Source organism: Myotis myotis, unplaced genomic scaffold (genome assembly GCF_014108235.1).
Source record: "Myotis myotis isolate mMyoMyo1 unplaced genomic scaffold, mMyoMyo1.p scaffold_m19_p_21, whole genome shotgun sequence".
NCBI classification, from domain to species: domain Eukaryota; kingdom Metazoa; phylum Chordata; class Mammalia; order Chiroptera; family Vespertilionidae; genus Myotis; species Myotis myotis.
This window is the reverse complement of record NW_023416326.1, coordinates 7,470,824-7,491,084: the sequence shown is the minus strand read 5'-3', so window position 1 is coordinate 7,491,084 and position 20,261 is coordinate 7,470,824. Positions and strand designations below refer to the sequence as shown.

General features: G+C 42.6%; 1 protein-coding gene across 1 annotated transcript in view; it reads left to right on the top strand.

Annotated features, from left to right (window-relative positions):
- The window catches only part of IARS2 (isoleucyl-tRNA synthetase 2, mitochondrial), a 34,897-nt gene that overhangs the window by 12,079 nt on the left and 2,557 nt on the right, over positions 1-20,261 (top strand). Inside the window, exons 12-21 of the mRNA XM_036354990.1 lie at positions 1,753-1,913; positions 10,663-10,765; positions 11,446-11,539; positions 14,782-14,890; positions 16,097-16,199; positions 17,032-17,157; positions 17,877-18,008; positions 18,324-18,430; positions 19,034-19,179; positions 19,809-19,999. Of these exons, the coding sequence (XP_036210883.1) occupies positions 1,753-1,913; positions 10,663-10,765; positions 11,446-11,539; positions 14,782-14,890; positions 16,097-16,199; positions 17,032-17,157; positions 17,877-18,008; positions 18,324-18,430; positions 19,034-19,179; positions 19,809-19,999 (1,272 nt within the window). The remainder of the gene's footprint in view (positions 1-1,752; positions 1,914-10,662; positions 10,766-11,445; positions 11,540-14,781; positions 14,891-16,096; positions 16,200-17,031; positions 17,158-17,876; positions 18,009-18,323; positions 18,431-19,033; positions 19,180-19,808; positions 20,000-20,261) is intronic.

Here is a 20,261-nt window from a genome sequence, read left to right as displayed (position 1 = left end):
GGGAGGAGGGAGGAGAGATAGCCAGAGAAAAAGAGAGAGAGTGGGAGAGAGAGCGAGAGCGAGAGCGAGAGCGAGAGACAGAGAGAGAGAGAGAGAGAGAGAGAGAGAGAGAACCATTGATGTGAGAGAGACACATTGATTGGTTGCCTCCCGCATGCGCCCTGAATGGGCCTGGGGATGGACCCTGCAACAGAGGTACATGCCCTCGACAGGCAGTCACACCCCAAACCCTTTGGTGGGTGAGCTGACCCTCCAGCCACTGAGCCAAACTGGCCAGGGCCCACCACTCATTTTTACTCCCTATCCACTGGATTGTTTTTTTTTAAATTTTGTTTTATTGCTTAAAGTATTACAAAGAGTAGTACATATGTCTCCTTTGTTTTCCCCCTTGACCTTCCCCCGGCCTCCCCTACCCCCCAGTGTCTTGTGTCCATTGGTTATGCTTACATGCATGCATACAAGTCCTTCGGTTGATCTCCTACACCCCCCCCCCCCACTGTATTGTTTTGAAACAAATTTCAGGCAACCCTTTTCCATAAACATTTCAGCATGTGAATCTGAAAGATAAAGATTCTTTTTTTTTTTTTAATATATTTTATTGATTTTTTTACAGAGAGGAAGGGAGAGAGATAGAGAGTTAGAAACATCGATGAGAGAGAAACATCGATCAGCTGCCTCCTGCACATCTCCTACTGGGGACATGCCCGCAACCCAGGTACATGCCCTTGACCGGAATCGAACCTGGGACCTTTCAGTCCGCAGGGCGACGCTCTATCCACTGAGCCAAACCGGTTTCGGCAAGATTCTTTAAAACATAATTCCAGTGGCATCATCATCACCTTAAATAAGTCATAGTTATTCCATAACAAAATCAAATATCTCTCAGCATTCACATTTCTTGGATTTTTAAACCCAGGTGTTAAATTGAATGGCAGGTTTTGTCATTCTGCCAGTAGGTGGTGCTACAAATGGCTTTGGGGGAGAAGGGGTTTCAGGTAAGTGAAAAAACGCAACACGAAACTGAAAATATAGAAATGCTTTTATTCATGGGTAGGGAGATTTTAAAAATGAAGTTAACGTATTGGCTTTTTTTGAGCTTATTACTAAATACTTTTGCTGTTTAATGTGTTTTTAGTAATTAACAAATGAAATGAAATCAGATGTTAGTAATTAGATGTTAGTAATTTTCAGCTCTTGCTTGCGGGGTGGGAGGGGCAAGGAGGGAGCGTTCTTGAGAGATGAGAGACAGCAAGTGAAGGAGAAGTCACTTATTTTGAGAACGTGTTTTTCCGTTTTAAACCATACTATATGCAATTAGGTTAGTTTGCAATCCTTGTTTGTATGACAGTAGTTTTCCTTAAGCATTTAAAAAATGATTGAATTCAACTTTGAATTGATTTTAACTCTAGTTTAAAGAAGTGTAATACTTCTACTAAACCTCTTATTACTACCTGTTATTGCCAGTTTTGGTCTGGTGCTTAGAAATGGCATAAAATCTTTCACTACATACTCAGAAGCTGCCGTCTGCTCTTGATGCTCTTTATTAGATTCTTTGTGGCCCTGGTTCAGCTGCCCCATTTGCTCTGAAATGTGTAGTGTTTAAGGTAGTTTTTTGGGGAAGGAGAGTTGGCAGGGGACATGTGAATGAATACAAATATCTAAAGAAAAGAACTATATTAGGATAAATAGTGACTGTTCTAGGAAACTCGTTCTGCTTTCTCTCACTGGACTTGCTTTGTGAATCAATTGCAGGAATTGTTAAAAAAGGTGAAATTCATTCCTGGATCAGCCCAGAATGCCATGGTTGACATGATGGACCGGCGGCCATATTGGTGTATATCCAGACAAAGAGTGTGGGGTGTTCCGATTCCCGTGTTCCATCATAAGACAAAAGACGAAGTCTTGATCAACAGGTAGGACTTTCTGAATATTTTCAACATTTTAAAGTGAGTTGTATTTTCCTCAGAAATGGAAAAATAATGGATTATTGCGAACTCCTAATAGATGTTAAATAAAATATTCTAAAATAATTATCTTTTGGGGGAGGAATAAAATATAAATTTCAGAAAGATCCTTTCACTATGATTGAAGTTTGAACAGCTTTGTTTTTTCAGTGTTTATACATAGGAACAGAGGCTCTGATGTTTTTTTTCTGAGAATTCATTGTTCCTATGTGCTAGGCCGTGTGTTAGAACCAGCTGTCGGGAATCCAAAGATGGACAATGTTTCGTGGGGGAGTCCCAGGGTGTAATTTTTCTTTATGAAGTAGAATCACTCTCTTACTGAGTCTACCCACCCTTTCAGCGGGAATAGTGTCATGTGATTGTGTAGATGCCTTAAAATTTAAGAAACTATAATACAGTTCAATGTATAAAATTACATTTGTTATAGTGATTACATTCCCTATTGTATCTTATTTTTTTCGTAAGTTTTTTTTTTTTTTTTTCATTTGGAAAGATAACATATGGACATAGTAAACAGTTTGGAGCAGAAAAGCTTATAGAGTGCAAAGGAGATTTTTCCCCAGGCCAGACACTTGACCCTTTGAGTTAGTGAACAAGATTCCCGTGGTCCCTGCTCAGATGAGATGATGGTCTAGCTGGTGTACCTTCTAGGAAGTTAGGGAGGCTGCCCGTCTTGTGTTGTCCACACATACGGGAAGGGGAACAGGAGTCAGTCCCTTTAAGAAGAGGTTTTTACTTGTTTTGAGTACATTTGTTTTAATTTGGTTTATGGACTTTTTACTAAATTATTCTGTAAGACGAGTCAGGAGTGTGAGCACATTCTGTGAGTCATTTCACATTTCATCCGTGAGGATGAGCGAGGCTTTGAAGGCATGCAGGCCGACAGGTGGGGGGGAGTCAGGAGCCTGCAGACAGGGGTGATTGGCCTACGTTGGGTTTGTCATCGTTTTTGTGAAAGGTTCTCCGTCTCATCGTCAACATTAGCACAGATCTTTAGATAGAGCTTTTATGAAAATACGTATTTTAGAGTTTCAAAATGTTGATTACAGTGGTTTTTGTTTTGTTTTGTTTTAATCACTTATAGCCCATACATTGGGGGTGAAAGTTCCTTTTCAATCTGAAATACGCTGTCGCTCCTTCACCTGTCACTCCTTCCCAGGGGTCTGACACCTCTGGCCGCATGGCCAGGCAGCACGAGAGGCTGGCCCTGGGGTAAATACTGAACCACATGCCTGCTCACTTGCTTCTTTCACAGAGGGTGTGGCGTTGGAGTAGGCCTCGCGGATGAGCTAGGACCGTGGTCGGCTAACTGCACATGCGTCTCTTTGGCCCCTTGAGTGTGGGTCTTCCTGAGCCTTAGGAGTACCCTAATTAAGTTAATAACAGTGTACCTACCTATAGAGTTTAAGTTTAAGAAATTTGGCTCTCAAAAGAAATTTCAATCGTACTGTTGATACGTATTTGGCTCTGTGGACTAATGCGTTTGCCGACCACTGAAGTACATCTGGGGAAGTATTGGCATCTGCAGGAGCTGAGGAGCTGGGGGGGAAAGTAGAATGTGTGTGTAAGAGCCATAATGCGCTGAGTGTTTGCGAGGGAACTTCAGAAAGATGAACTCTAGGACACATTGGTTGGGGGAAATTATAGTGAGTCTTGAGTACTAGGTTAAGGAATTTAAGCTTTTAAGTAGACATGAAGAGTGAGTGTATGTTTTAGGAAAAGAAACTAGATTCTGGAGACCAGGAAGTCATTATAAGGCTTTTTATTACAATTATAATTTTATTAATACTTGGAGCTAAGATTCTTTGAGCCTAAATATTGTTGCTTATGTGTTGTTTTTTAATTGAGGGCTTGATCAGATATAAACTACTAATACCTTATTACCTCTATTAAGAATTAAAGTTGAGATAAGTGCACACAAGTGAGAGAGAGAGAGAGAGAGAGAGAGAGAGAGAGAGAGAGAGAGAGAGAGAAACAGACAGACATTGATCAGTTGCCTCCCGTATGCTGCCCCGACCGGGGATCGAACCCGCAACCTTTGGGTGCATAGGATGATGCTTCAAACCAACTGAGCGACCTGGCCAGGGCAGAACAAGTGTGTTAGGGGATTTTCTTGAATTGATTGAGGTAGACCCTGTGTATATATTAGTAAGCAGAGCAAACGGATTTATTGGATTATTATTTAATCAAGACAGTTAAATGGTACATAGGTTGATTGATCAGTAAGCTGGGTGAAATAAATGCGAGCTTCGTCGGAAAAACACAAGCAGATATGCATCAGGTACCATTTATGTTTTATTTATAGTCAGTACATTTACATGGTTGTTACAGATTCTTTTTTGTGTGTGTTACTTGCATGGTCCCAGTTGGTTTCTGATTCCAAAGTCGTAGAGATATACAGAATATTGGCCTACAGAAATGACAGACACACTTAGCCACACTGTCTGTCAATTCATAGGTCATTTTCCTGTACACCATTCGTTAGCTCACAACTCGGCCCCACGCGCGGAGGGCTGGGAGGGACCGGAGGAAGAGGCAGCCCACTCCTGACTGGTAGGTGGCAGGTTGTGAGACAGGGAGCTTAGCCGAGATGAGAACCATAGTGACCAGGATCTGCTGTCTTGGATGTGCCTTTATATTGCAGCGAGTTGGTAACCATCAAAAGTAACAGCATCTCCACTGGAAATTGGTACACAGTCCACATGGAGTTGCTGTTACACTTGATAACTCCATTATGTGTATCAAAAGATGCCTTCAGCTTTTCTTGATGAAAGTCTATAATAATCTCGTAAGTATACTTAAACTCTGATGTTTAATTTTGATTTGAATTAATTTTCTCATCTACATTTATATTCATATTTGTAGTTTCTCAAATAATTCCATTTCTGTCTTTAACATCATCAGTCATTTTCTGAATCTGTAATTTAATGCCATTATAATTCAGGTGGAAATCTATTTCTAGTTAGCAAAGATAAAATAAGTACTTTTTAGCATAAAAAAAGATAAACTATAGAAACACTGCTACCTAGGAAGGAAAAGAAGTTGTTAAATTCCTTTCACCATTTCAGATGATTATAATTAATTTAACAGTATAAATGCAATAGTTAACCTACACATTTAAGGAACTTAGTAGCTCCTGATTTCTGGAAATTATGAGAAATTTCCTAGAAACAGTCTAGGAATTTCTAATTTAAGTTGGGTGTAAGCTTTGGCTACCTCAAAATTTTACTCATGTTCATGGCCATTTGGTGAAAAATTATAATGTGTATTAAACAAAGAAAATTTCTACAAATAGGTTTCCTTCACCTTTCAAACATAAGCATAGCGTAAAGGTAAAAAATAGCTCCCTTCTCTGATTTCAGTGTGTTCCAGAATTAAATTTAGTACGTAAATAGGAAATATTTAGTCTCTTACCTTCATCTGGTAACTTACAGAAGAAGAGAAGTTCTTGTAGTCCTTAGTATTTCTTGCTTCTATGCAGACAAAACGCAGGACACACTGGACAGCAACCGTTTCTTCATTACCTAGTAACCCTAATGCTGCTTAATTTCCAATAACACGCTAAATAAGCTTCCAGCCTCGTCAGTGTCAAAGTCCAGGGGGATTGGTTGGTGCTGTAGTTGCTTTTACTGCCAGGGCATTCTCGCCGATCGAAACCTGTTGGGCACTTAGTGCATGTGTTTAGATAAGGCTCTTGCGTAAAGTACAGAGTTTTATGGTGGACTTATCGCTTTATGAGATACAGCGCTAAAATGGAAGCATATAGGTTAGGTGCTGATAAGCAGTTCCACCCACTCACATCGACAGTAATTTACACTGATCTTCAGGTTATAAGTTAACTGTTAAATATAGGCCATTATTAACAAAACTAGAGGCCTGGTGCACGAAATTCGTGCACTGGGGGGGGGGGTGTCCCTTAGCCCAGCCTGCACCCTCTCCAATCTGGGACCCCTCGGGGGATGTCCAACTGCCAGTTTAAGCCCGATCCCTGTGGATCGGGCCATCCCTCTCACAATCCGGGACTGCTGGCTCCCAGCCGCTCACCTGCCTTCCTGCCTGCTTGCCCCTAACCACTTCTTCCTGCCAGCCTGATCACCCCCTAACCACTCCCCTGCCAGCCTGATTGATGCCTAACTGCTCCCCTGCTGGCCCGATCGCCCCCAACTGCCCTCCCCTGCTGGCCTGGTCACCCCCAACTGCCCTCCCCTGCCGGCCTGGTTCCCCCGAACTGCCCTCCCCTGCCAGCTTGGTTCCCCCCAACTGCCCTCCCCTGCTGGCCATCTTGTGCGAGGGCATGATGGTCAATTTGCATATTCCCGCTTTATTATATAGGATGGGGGAATTCTTAACTTTCCAAAGATAAATTTTGACTTCATCCTTGTATTTTTTTCTGAAGAATATTTGATATCACTAAAAAAAATGCCTATCAAATAGTTTAAAAAAATTTTAAAGCATGATCTCAGTTTCGTTATAAGAAATTTACACTTCTAAATATTTATCCAAGGGACATAAGGGGACCAATGTCTTGTGCAATGATGTATATGTAAGGAGGTCCCATACAGTTGTTTATAAAAGCACATAATGGTATAGGAAACAGATAACTTAAGCCAATTTCAGAAGAATGAATGTGCAGTCATTAAAAGTGGTAGCTCAGCTCTTAATGGGTGCCAGTTCACTGTGTGTGAAAATGAATGAATGGAGCCCATCCAGCATGTGGCTATTCTGGGGCTTTGCTGCAGATCTGTGAGTATCTTTCAAGCAGTTGTGCAGCCTTTGCTTGTATTTTTCCTCCAAAGTTATCTTATTGGTTTTTGTTTGAATATTAAATTTATTTTTATTTTGTGATCCAGTAAACCTCAAGTCTGTAGGTTGGATGTGTGTGTTTATTTTTATTGCAAGTATTGTTCTTAAAACTCTCCTAGAGTTTCTTAGGATCATTCGGACCCCCAGAGTCCAGGTCAAGAGAAAATTGTCACTTTCTGACACCAGTTCTGGGCATTTAACTTGTGATCTGTTTAGAATGGGAGGATGTTTTTCTCGTTGAAACCTGCATTCTTATGTATCAGAAGTTTTGTTCAGTTTTTATCCTCTAACTCCAGAATTGTCTTTAATTTCTTTTTGTTTTAAAAATGTGAGTAATAGTTGTCTACGGTCTCAAAATAGAATTGAGTAAATGTAGCAATTAAATCATGAATTTTAGTTCTACTAGAGCGGGTGGGTTTTTACAATTTCTTAGTAACATGCCAGCTGCAAACTCAGAATCTTTCTTTGTTGTTTGGTATTTCTAGTTATCGACGAGGCAGAGTAACTGAGTATAGTTCAGTAATACTTATAGTAAATCTTCACTGAGTTACCTGCTATTTAGGGATGTAAAAAAGCATTGACTTTGGCATTCTAAAATGGACATGTCAAAAAAAAAGGGGACATGTCAGTATCACCTGTAGTTGTAAGTTGCTTTTCCCGGTGTCCATGGCGACTGAAGCTCAGGAGAAGAATATGCTGTGCTCCTGTCAGGATCTGCCGAGTTGCAGGTGGACTCCGGTCCTTGGACTTGGTGCTCCTTCTGTCAGCACTAATCTCCTGAGACTCCCTGTGCCCCGCCTGCCCCTGGCTCATGGCTAGTCCTTGTGCCTCTGCTTAGCAAACCTGAGAGATGGGGAGTGTGTGTTGACTGTAAGTGGTGGTCTTTTAGATGCGCTACAGAGGCTGAATAGCAGAGTAAAAACATTTGAACCATGATTTAGGAGACACGCTTTCCAGGCCTGGCTTTCACTGTGTTACTGGCTCCGGCTCACGAGTGTTAAGGAACCAGGAGGCACAGAGCAGAGCTAAATGTATTTTCTGTGAATCAGTGCTTAAAAGGGGCTTTGACAAGTGTAGTGCATGGTGGACACAGAAATGTTTATTTTGACTAATAATATTGATCCCAACATTTCAATCCTATTTTCTAAGTGAATATGAAATTTGAACCATTCGCTTTTACTTTTGTATTATTTTTTAATTTTAATTTTATTTTTTGTACTACTCGTTTAATCTGTGTATTTCCAACATTTAAGACTGGTTTCCTATTTTATTTTACTGTTTACCTGAAATTGCAACTGATTTTTACAGCATATTGTACTTGTGTGTAGTATAAGTATACTTTTTCTAGTATCTCTCTTATTTAGGTTTATTCAGATTTTTTATTATAGTATATTCATATTTTCTTAACTGATAAAATGTTCTGAGCAAACTGCATGAACTAGTAATAAGTAACTAAATATTGTCATATAATTAGTTATTGCAGAGTGTTTTATGGTCTCATCAGAAAAGTTTATCTTTACTGTTAAAGTCCATCTAAAATGTGTGACTTGCCCTAGCTGGTTTGGCTCAGTGGATAGAGTGTCGGCCTGCGGACTGAAGGGTCCCGGGTTCAATTCGGTCAAGGGCACATGCCTGAGTTGCAGGCTTGATCCTCATTAGGGGGCGTGCAGGAGGCAGCCGCTCAATGATTCTCTCTCATCATTGATGTTTCTATATTTCTCTTCTTCTCTGAAATAAATAAAAAATATATTTAAAAAAATAAAATGTGTGACTGTGTTAGATTTATGGACTTGTGCCCATTTTAACATTATTGCTTTTCATAATTTCTTTAAAATAGATGCTGGTAGCATTATACTTTTTAATCCTTCATAACATATTTTGCTTCATAGTGATACTTTGCTATTATAAGGTATTTAATTTATACTATCCATTTGATTTTTGCTTCCCACATTTTTAAATAAACAGTCATCGGTCGGTGAATGAGCAGACCCAGAGAGGTGAAATGATTTGCACCGCGCAGTCATGATTCATAAACCGTAGATGCAGATTAAGAACTTAAAGCTTTTTCCTACCCACTAACTCTGTCCATTGTCATTGGCTCTCATGGACCGATAGTTAATTCTTCGTTACTTGCGCTGATGGACTGTGGAAGAAAGGAGGATAACAGAAAAGTCGGCTTTAGTGTCTTTATTTTAATTAATTGAACTGTTAATGTGGGTATGTGTTTTGGTAACAAAATGAACTCTAAATTTACCCGACTTTCAGAGAATCAGTTTGAGTAATAGTTACAGCTCCTCTACTTCTTACTAAGAGGTACCAGACACTGGTCCAGGCATCTTATATATAAGCTTGATTAGGATCTGTGATAACTTGCTTAATGATACTCTTATTTGCATTTCACAAACCAAGGTACAGAAACGTTACGTGCTTTGCCCGGGGCCACATGCTAGACAGTGATAGAACCAGGAATTACCCAAAGATGTCTGGGTCCAGGGTCCATGTTCTTGACCAGGATATATACTGCGACTTGGCGGAAAGCCAGCAGAGGAAGGTGTAAAATCCATAAAGCTGTGACAATAAGTTAAAGCGTGCTGTTCCTCTGAGAAAATTTAGTATAAATTTCCCTGAGTTTGATTTTTAAATAATTTATAACTGTATCTCCCCAAAGACATGGTCCATTTCAGTTTTCACTTGCTCTGCACTCACTGGCTTTCTGCTGGGTGTTAGGCACTGTGCTGAGGGGTCCGTGGCTCAGCTCAGGCGGTTTGCCGTCTTCCTAAGGAAGTACGTAGGATCACTGGCATGGAGGGTCACCAGGGCAGGGACCTACCTGCCTCAACTGCTTTGTCTCCGGTGCTCGGAACACTGTCCGAGACATTGGGGGTGCTCAATAGATAGTTTTGAACAAATGAAGTTTATTATTTGCAACACAGAGAACAACCAGGACTTAGAGGTGTGTTAGTGCTTGAGGTCGGTCTCTATAAAAAGTGGCAGAGTCAGGATGGCAGCCTGGGTATCTGTTGTCCAAGGGGTCGTCCTGGTGTTGGGGGTGTTCTGGTGTGGCGCTGCCCGTGCACATGGACTTGGACTCAGGCCTGTGAGCTGTGACGGGCACTGAAAGTGTCTGAGGGGGTTGGTGAGGCCGTTTCAGGAGTATGGTTCTCTCAGAGCGGTATGGTGACATTCAAGGGATGAGAACTGGGGAGAAGTGAGACCATTGCATCCATCCAGAATCGTGGCAGACAGGTTGCACGAATTCAGTATTAGATCAAGAACAAGTTGGAGCAATATTTCAAAGGTAGGGCTGTCAGGATGTGCTGCTTTGGGGCAGGAATTGGGGGCAGGGGTGGATAACTAAGAGGTTTTGAATATAAGTACTTGAATAGGAAATAGATGGATAGAAATAGGGAAATGAGTAACTGAAATAGGAAAAGTTTTTTTCTTTTAAGGGATCCATATGAGTTAATATTATTTTTGAGATATATTGATATTATTTATATTGAATTTAAGATGATAGCATCAGCCGAGTGAGCAAGTAATTGAAGAGAATACCATTAAAGCAGTGGTTCTCAACCTTCCTAATGCCGTGACCCTTTAATACAGTTCCTCATGTTGTGGTGACCCCCAATTTCATTGTTACAAATTGAACATAATTAAAGCATAGTGATTAACCACAAAAACAATATGTAATTATACATGTGTTTTCTGATGGTCTTAGGCGACCCCTGTGAAAGGGTCGTTCGACCCACAGGTTGAGAACCGCTGCACTAAAGTTTGTGGGAAAGGATAGGAAAATATCCTGCGATAGGAAAAATATTACTTTTTAAAACATTTAAAATGTTGGTATTAATCACAGTAGTTAATGGAACAACTCTGTCTTGTCCCCGTCAAACAGCCAGACCATTGAGCACATTGCTAAGCTGGTGGAGCAGCATGGCAGCGATATCTGGTGGACTCTCCCCCCCGAGCAGCTCCTTCCTAAGGAAGTCTTATCTCAGGTAAAGTTCCCTTTGTCAGCCACCAGCCTCTGTGTGCATTGCATGACTTACCAGCAACAGAAGAGAGTCTTGGGAGTTAAAAAAGTAGGTACATTATCATGTAAAGCAAGCATGTCAAACACGCTGCCGGCGGGCCACGAGTTCGACACGCTTGATGTAAAGTGAAGGAGCTATTCACTGTAAATAGAAGTCAGTGCATGGAGGGGAGACGTTTTTGTTTAGCTAGAGAAGCTTGGTATTTAATATAGCTGAGGGTGGGAGGGTTTTTGTCATCTCATTGAGGTCCAGAGTTTTAATGGACTTGCTTAAGTAGCTGTAATTGCGAGAACAGGGCCTGATAGTGGTACACCAGAAATTTGTAGGATCTGAATTAGGGGTAACCAGTGGCATCACACACCAAATATCCGAACTGGAACATAATCTTGAGAAAACAAAAACAAAAGCAACATTACAAACAGTTTTATATTTGCATTAATAAATGTGTAAATCAGGTGGCCTTACTAATTTTGGCCTGCAAATGAGTGAGTTGTATGTAATTGTGAAATGTTTGTCAGTGTTTTAAATTTAATGTGAAAATGTGAGGGTAACAGTTGCAAGCACTTCATGTCCTTTGGACTTCCGGGGATTTCTCGTGTGCATTTCTGGTGAAACTCAAGTGCTCTTCTTACCTGTCTCCTCAGGTCGGGGGTCCCGACGCCTTGGAGTACGAGCCCGGCCGGGACATCCTGGACATCTGGTTTGACAGCGGGACCTCCTGGGCCTGTGTGCTTCCAGGTGATTACATCGGAGTCTACACACCAGCCAAGCAATTTTTGACTGTGCAGACGGTACTTAGCAGAAATCTATAGCCAGGATCCCTCTGGCTTTACTTGGAAGATCTGCTCTAAGTAATCTGAGATCGGAAGGACCCTTGGAGATCATTCAATCTGAGGATTTGTACACTTCGTGTTTGTTTTTCCAAATGAAATTTTATACGGAACCTCAATACATGAGATAGAGAAAAATGGGAGTTTTCTCCCTCCTTTAGCCTCCCCAGCCCACCTGGCCACCCCGAGGCACCCGGTTCTATAGCAGCAAGTGTGGACATCTGGAAACGGTCTGCCCAGCATTTTTCAGCAGAGGCAGTGAGACTGAATCAGAGGCCAGTTAGGGGCTGGTCACATAACCTAGAGTCAGGCTCAGGGACTCAGTACCTGGCTTTCCGTTCTCCTCCTTCTCTACTACATGCGCCCCCCCCCTCCCCCCGCCGCCCAGTATGAACAACTGACTACTTTTACACTTACTCCTAGTTAGGGTGAGTCTGTGACTCACTGGCTAAAGGGAAAGGAGCGATTGGGCAGGAACTAGGCGAGCAGGAGAAGGTGCACACCAGAGGATGTGTTCAGTTGCTGGGGGAGAATGTCCTTGGGGATACTAAGTGGAAAGTTCGCGATAAAGCGAAGTATGCGGCGGTCACCCCTGGGAGGGAGGAGACGGGATGAGTTGCCCCGGGAGCAGTGGCAGCTCAGGCAGGTGCTTGCACTGCTCCGAAGGGCCGGCTTTGGCCCAAGAGGCCCTGTTTGCTTTTGGGAATAAGGGAGTGTGGGGAAATGGCTTGTCTGTGCAGAGGCCGCTGTTAAAGGGATGGGAGGGGATTGACCTCAGGTTTTCCCTGCGGCATGCTCTGGCTCGAGGCCTCGGTAGGGGGAGGACTGCAGTATGGATCCCAGTAGGGGAACCATTCCTGCACTTGGCCTTTCAGCTTAGGAAATTGGAAAAGCAAAATGCATGTAAATCCATGTTTACTCTATGTTACAGCTACAATATACAGAGTAACATGGCCAAGTGTAAGTTATAGTAATACAGTTTTATATTTTTTTATGTAGGAATTTTCAGAATTAGTATTTCGTAAGTTTCTCCCACTGTATTGAAGAGAAAACATGTGACCTAGTGCTCATGCAGTACATTTCAGAGTTCACTAACTGCTTTGGCTTTGGTGAGAATTGCTGCTGCTAGCATTGTTGCTTTTTAATTTCTGAAGTGGTTTTACATCACCAAGCACATCATCGCGTGCCAGTTATACCTGGTCATTGCCTGGGTCACAGAACGGGGGAACGCCATTAAGGACCCCCCTCCGCCTCGCCCCTGCCCTGTCCGTGGTGCTGATGGCGTTTAGTCATTCTGTTTCTAGTTTGTGATGTTCTGAACCAAATATTTGTGGCAGAAATACTTTATTAAATGAAACTTATGACAAAAATACACCTGATGAGCAAACCATGTTTTTCTTCCCTGTCACATATGGGTAATTCAAAGGAAGAAAATTAATTTGTTATTTAAAGATGTATGTTGCATGCATAGGATGCTGCCAGAATAGAAACTACTTTTATGATAATACATAAGTCTCATTTTAGACTGGAGTTTTCTGCTTTTTCACTCGTCTTATATTCCTCCTCCTCAAAAAAAAAAAGTAAACAAAATAATCTTATGAGATTAGTCAATAAGAATTAGATAATTGGTTTATATTTTACCTATTTTCTTTCCTTTTATTCTTTTATGACCAAAAACCCCAACAAACTTGAAAAGATAGGCATACACATGAAGTGGGAGTCAAGATACGAGGCGAATTCATAGTTCAAAAGGCCATAAAGTGAAGGTGACTTGCCTTAAAAAACGCACCACAAGCCACCTTTTCCTGAGAAGGCTTGTTGTACTCCTCATTCTCAAGTGGTCGGCATCAAGTCCAATGTGAAGTGACTTTATTGCCTACGTCTGCGTATTTCCTTGAGAGGACATTATTGAAAAATAAAATCAGCCTGATTTTGAGCTAAATTTTAGCTACCAGACTTCATCAGTACCTGCTAATGTTTAATGAGATAAATTTGGTGATTACATGGCATATGGTTTTACTTTTGCTGACAGATTTTATAGCAGTGAAAGAGATTTGGCTTATCAATTTTAACACCAGGCCAAATTCGGGTTTCATTGTGAGTTCAAGGTCAATAGAACTTAAGAAATGGAAACTTGAAACTTCCTGAAAGGAACTAGTATTTTTAAGTGAATCTTATATAGGTAATAAATCATACCTGTATTTCTAAAACATTCTTTAAACATTTGCCAAAGGCATTAATTATTGCAGTGATTTTTTTAAAAACACACACCATGAATTATTTTTAAATTTTAAGTAGACTAATTTTTTGGAGCAGGTTCAGGTTGACCACAAGATGGAGTGTCGGGCACAGAGTCCCGTACCCTTTGTCCCCCCTCCCCCTCAGTCTCCCCATCAGCATCCCCCACCCGATGGCACATGTGTTACCGTGGGTGAACTCCATTGACACGTCATCACCACCCAGAGTCCATGGGTGACAGCAGGGTTACCTTTGCCGATGTAGCTTCTGGGGTTTGAACAAATGTGTAATGATACGTGTCCATCATGATAGGGTCATACAGAGTATTTTCAATGCCCTAAAAATCCTGTGTCCCGCCACTCATCCCAACCACCCCGCCCCTCACCTCCTACCCCAACCCCTGGCTCATGTGGCTTTTTTATAGTTTGTCCATCTTTTTCCCGGGCCACTGTCAAATTAGAAGTTAATAATTTGCCCTTTATCAAGAGTTTTGGTTTTTTTTCTGATTAAATGTCTTGGTTGAGCACATGTACTCCAGATTGTCTAGGTTCAGGACCCTCCCCTTATCTGTCACTGCTGCTCATCTGCATGACCTTGTTCAAGTAAAACCTCTCAGGGTCTCACCCTCCTCATCTGTAAAGTGGGGATGATAGTAATTCCTGCCTTACTGAGTTACAGTGCACAGCAAGTGAATTAACCTGTAAAGTTAATTACCTACGGCTTGGGAGTTCACACGCAAGGTGTATTTTCTTCATCTGGATTAATAAATTGGCAGTGAGGGTAACAGCCATTGGTTACTGAGACACAGGAAATAAACAGTGTGATCCCTCTATCCTTTCAGTGCTTGGGTACAGATACATTTTTCTTTCCTATTATAATGACATTTCTGTACTCGTCAATGCTTGTTTTGAGGTACGGACCAAAGAGCAGACTTATACTTGGAAGGAAAAGACCAGCTTGGCGGTTGGTTTCAGTCTTCCTTGTTGACAAGTGTGGCCGTGAGGAAAAGAGCCCCTTTTAGGTGAGTCTTACACCCGAACGGAACACACCGCACGCTCTGCTTCTGCCAGGTCTGCCAGTGTGGGGAGCTTGTGCCAAACACCACCTTTCCTGAGCTTGCTGTCTCCAGTCTCATGAGAGAAGGCAGAGTTTGAAGGTAGAGAGAGAGAGAGAGAGAGAGAGAGAGAGAGAGAGAGAGAGAGAGAGAGGAAGGAGGTAACAATGCAGAAATGTCTGGTCACTGATATGGGACTCGGCACTGACCGGAGAACAGGGAAACCTGCGGAGAGCGAGGCCTCCAACGTGGTCGGACTCACTCAGAGGGACGGAGACAAGGGCGTCCTAGGTCGATCGAAGGCAGTCTGGGCTCAGATGTCCTTACATTCGTAATCTCCAGAAGTGGCTACTGTACTGAACAATCCCATCAGGAGGTTTATTAAATTAGGGATTCATAGTTATAGGTCATTGCTTTTGTTTGTACAAATATGTGTATAGAGGTTCTAATCAGAAATATTTAAAGAGCTTAATAACACTTTTGCTATTTTACTATGAAAACCCATTCCAGCAAATTTAAGTGTTTGCTTCTTGTATAACATGCTTTTCTAAGCCAGTAGAACAGCAGGTATTTTTTTCTTAAATTGCCTTTTTCAAGATAATTGGAGGTGATAATCTGCTCTTTTTAAAACATACTTTTTCCCGGTTATTTTTTTTTTTTATTAAATATATTTTATTGATTTTTTACAGAGAGGAAGGGAGAGGGATAGAGAGTTAGAAACATCGATGAGAGAGAAACATCGATCAGCTGCCTCCTGCACATCTCCCACTGGGGATGTGCCCGCAACCCAGGTACATGCCCTTGACCGGAATCAAACCTGGGACCCTTCAGTCCGAAGGCCGACGCTCTATCCCCTGAGCCAAACCGGTTTCGGCCTTCCCGGTTAGTTTTAATGATCAAAACCAGCACATAATAGATGCTCAGGAAATGCTTATTTAGGGAACGTAAACATCAAGAACGTTTCTGTGTGTAAGTAGAGAGCTTACTATTTAACAATCATGATAAATGAGCTGCTGAAATTGGACTTTCAAGAAAAGCTCTCCTACATAATCTGTCAAGAAAAACCCCATTTTTGTGTTAAACGAAGATAGTCTTTTAAAGCGATAGGTCACCTTCAAAATGATCGGGATGATTGTTATTATGGTTATTGTAACAGCTGATTTGCCTTCTCAGGACGGTGGTGGTCCATGGGTTCACCCTTGGAGAAAAGGGAGAGAAGATGTCCAAGTCTCTAGGGAATGTCATTGATCCTGATGTTGTCATCAATGGAGGAAAAGTAGGTGACTTTTCAACATTCCTTTTATATTGGTTTTAAGGCCCCAGACCCTTCATGTAGTCAGTGTTAAAAAAACGAACCCATCTTTTATATGAATAGCAGATGCCTTACTGTGTCCTAAAACTAGACTCTTAAATAATACGATTTTAAAGAAAAAGGGAAGGGCTTGGATTTCGGCCCTTTTAGACCCATTTCTGGTCTGAACCTTTAGGTAGGTCCTGAACTCTGCTACCCCTTTTTTATTTGTCTGAGCTCTGAACTGCAATTTTACATTTAAATGGAAATGATCTAAGAAAAAATGAAATTGCCACTTCTAAATGCATGTTTCATTATTCTTGGAAATTCTGCTCTTTAAAGCACGCCATTAATGAACATGAAACCTGGGGTTGCTGATAATTTGGTTAATTTTGAAGTAGTTTGCATAAGAGAAATCATGGACTGTTGTTCCTTTGGCCTTTTACTGCCCTCCTAATGGCCAGGAGTCATTTCCCTGTGTAGAGTTGCTAGGGAACATTGAGAGGGAAAGCAGCCCTTCCCTCCGTCCGGAGACATCCGGGCGCGGCTCTGTCTGGGCAGCCACCGTGACCGGGGAAGCGGTGTGTTAGCATCTGCACGGTACACAGGACTGCAGGGGACACTCCCTTTTCCTGAGCTGTTTCAGAGGCAGCCTGACTCCTGAGTGTAGCCCTCCTTTCATTCCAGTGCAGGCGTCTGTTCGCTCACCTGTGCTCAAACCTTTGGGCGTAGGAATACCAGGAAGGCTTGTTCACCTGCTTGGAACTGGAATGGAAGCCAGGTTTACGTTTGTGTGTGTTTTTCCCTCAATGAAAAGGATCAAAGCAAAGAGCCTCCTTATGGTGCTGATGTCCTTCGCTGGTGGGTCGCCGAGTCCAACGTCTTCACTGAGGTGACACTGGGTCCCTCTGCACTGAATGCCGCCCGAGAGGACATCTCCAAGGTCAGAGCTCCTGCGTCCTGTTGCCCCGTGAGACGTTTGCCAGACCATTATTTTTAAAACAGGCACGGTTTGTGTGGCACTGCAGATCTTAAGAGCATTTACAAATATCCTATGTGATTTGTTTAACAAATCAGTAATAATTTTATACAGTCTTTTTATTATTAAATATATAGCATAATACGGGAAATTGTGCTAATATTTTTGGAGGAGGCTGCATTTTATTCGAAAATCCACCCATTTTTGCTGACAGGCATGTTAACACTGTAAACAAAAACAGAATCTGCCGAGACAATGAAGCAAGTATGCTGGACCTCCCCTACAGAATCAATTCCTGCAGCACACGGTCCCCTAAGGCCCCGCTCAGCCCACGTTACGTAAGACAGGCTTACACAGGCGCTAATCGCAGCGCAGGTTATTTCTTCCTTAAGGAGACTCTAGTCTGGACATGGAAGATACTATTTCCCCCTATTTAAAAGGCACATGCTGACTGTACCTTAGTGGTGGTTTCTATACCTGGGCTCTTAAAATGAGTTTCATGTTTTTTTTTGCATTTGTAGTCTTATTTAGGAATGTTATTTAAAAAGTATCCCATTGAGAAAGTATAAATGCTCATTTATACAACGTGAGTTGTATAAAACCTAATTGCAGAGAAATAGAAATAAGAGACCTTTTCAGTAAGAGCGTAAAAGCTGTAGACATTTTTTTATTGTTTTCAATAGCTTAGGAACACACTCCGCTTTCTTTTGGGAAATGTGGCTGGTTTCAACCCGGAGACAGATTCCATCCCCGTGAACAAGATGTACGTCCTAGACCAGTATGTGCTGCACTTGCTGCAGGACTTGGCCAGCAAGGTGAGTGGGCGCCGGTCGGCCTTTGGGAAGTGGGAACACCAGCACCGTTATGTGGTGAAATCCGAGGCGCAGCAAGGAAATTGCTAGAAATTGTAGCTCCGGCCCTGAGAAAAGTTACCCTTGATAAACCCCACATGCTCCGAGGTTGACCTGAGGTCTTAAGTCTTACGACCTCTTCCCAATAGGCCCAGGTATCTACTCAAACCACCTTTTCTCCCCAGATCAGCTGTTTCTAGGGAACACCTTTTGCTAGTGACAACCTGCACTTCCCTTTGCGTACCCCAGCATGCCAGTGTTTCTGCCTTTGTTCCCTAGATCACCGATTCATATAAACAGTACGATTTCGGAAAAGTGATTCGGCTGTTACAAGCCTTTTACACCAGAGAACTTTCCAACTTTTACTTCAGCATAATCAAAGACAGGTATGTACAGCTGAGCAGTCACGTACTCAAGGGTTGCTCGTCTGTTCTGCTTGGCAAGGGCTGGGCATCCCGCTGTGAGCAGGTGGGCAGCTGGGCGGTACCAAGGTGGATTTTGAGTGAAGGCTGCCTCTTCCTGGCTTTGTGATTCGGGGTGGCTGACGCCACCTCCGCGTGGTTACGACAATGAAAGAACAGTCACGTGCTCGGTGCTGTGTGTGATGCAGAGCTCAGCAGTAGCTGCTCTGGATGCTTGTCTCTGGGAGTTAGTAAAGCGCAAGGGCCGGCAGCCTTGTAGGGGCCACATTCAAAGACCCCAGGTAACTTACTAGTTTGGTTGGCCTTTAACGCAGTAGCCCAGGCCCTATCACCTGGAGAAGGGAGTTGGAGGTGCAGAGCTGCTGAGAGGTTTTGAGGCGGTGGGCACACTGGGAGGAGGAGAGTGCAGGGGAGAGTGTTAGGGGAAACGTGTAGGACAGAGGGTCTTACTCTTGAATTCGAAGGGGATTAGACCCATGAATTAGCCGCTGTAAGCATGAGCTGGACCCGGGACAGGTCGTGTTGGCAGCCAGCGTGGCCAGCTGTTGAGTAAGCTGTCCTGTGCAGGCTGTATTGTGAAAAGGCAAATGACCCCAAGCGCCGCTCATGCCAGACTGCGCTGGCGGAAATTCTGGATGTCATCGTCCGCTCGTTCGCGCCCATTCTGCCTCACTTGGCTGAAGAGGTGTTCCAGCACGTGCCTTACCTGAAAGGTAAGGGCAGCGACTTGCTCCCTAAATGAGAAAGGTGCTGATGAGGGTGTGACTGCTGATGGCAGGCCCTCACCTAAGGGCCCTGACCCCCGTGAGTGAGTGATGGGGGTGGCACACCTAGTCCCTCGGCACCTGTTGTGGAGGGGTCGGGGGGCTTCAGAGGGGCCTGGACGTGCTTTCTGAAATGTTAGTAGCTCAGTGACATTGAGAAATCACTTTCCCTTTAATATTTATAAAGGTCAGAAACATTAAATTTTATCACAACGAAGTATAGTGTTTTTTATAAGCTTTTTTCCTCTGATTGGATTAAACTTAGAGGAAAATCAGAAACTATAAATCTGACTACCCCCAAAACAACTACTGTTACTATTGGATAGTTCTCTTTGCTTCTAGGCATCTTTTTTTTCTTTGAGATCTCACTATATGTTTTATCCTTTGTTTAAATTGAGCATGATCTCCAAATGTTCATATAAATAAATGTCTGCTAAACATTTAGGATAGCTCCGTAATATTTCCTCCCATGGTTACCTTAAATAACAGTCCTTATTTCCCATGAATAGTAAATGTTTAGTGGTTAAGCTTTGTAGGGAGTCTAGAGTAGATGCAGACTCGTGTGTGTGTTTGTTAAGAGCCCAAGAGCGTTTTTCGCACGGGGTGGATCACCACCAGCTCCGTCTGGAAGAAGCCGGGGCTGGAGGAAGCGATGGAGAGCGCGTGCGCCATGAGGGACGCCTTCCTCAGGAGCATCCCGGGCAAGAATGCAGCCGAGCACCAGGTGACCATCGTCATCGAGCCTGGGCTACTTTTCGAGATAATCGAGGTAAGCAGTCATTTGTAGCTTTTGAAATGGTGTTAGGATCACAGTTTCACTGGAAATTTGTCTTTTAAAAATCTGTATATTGGGACAGGGAAGGTATTTTCACTTGAAATGCAAGCCCTCAGGGCTATTGAGATGACATGACATGCAAATCCAGGGCAGCGGCATAAGAATACACAAAAATCGGAGTTCTGTGTTAACGGTGTAGTTTTCTGAGAATTTTTGTCCACGTGGATCAGATTCAAAACAAATCCAAACAAGATTT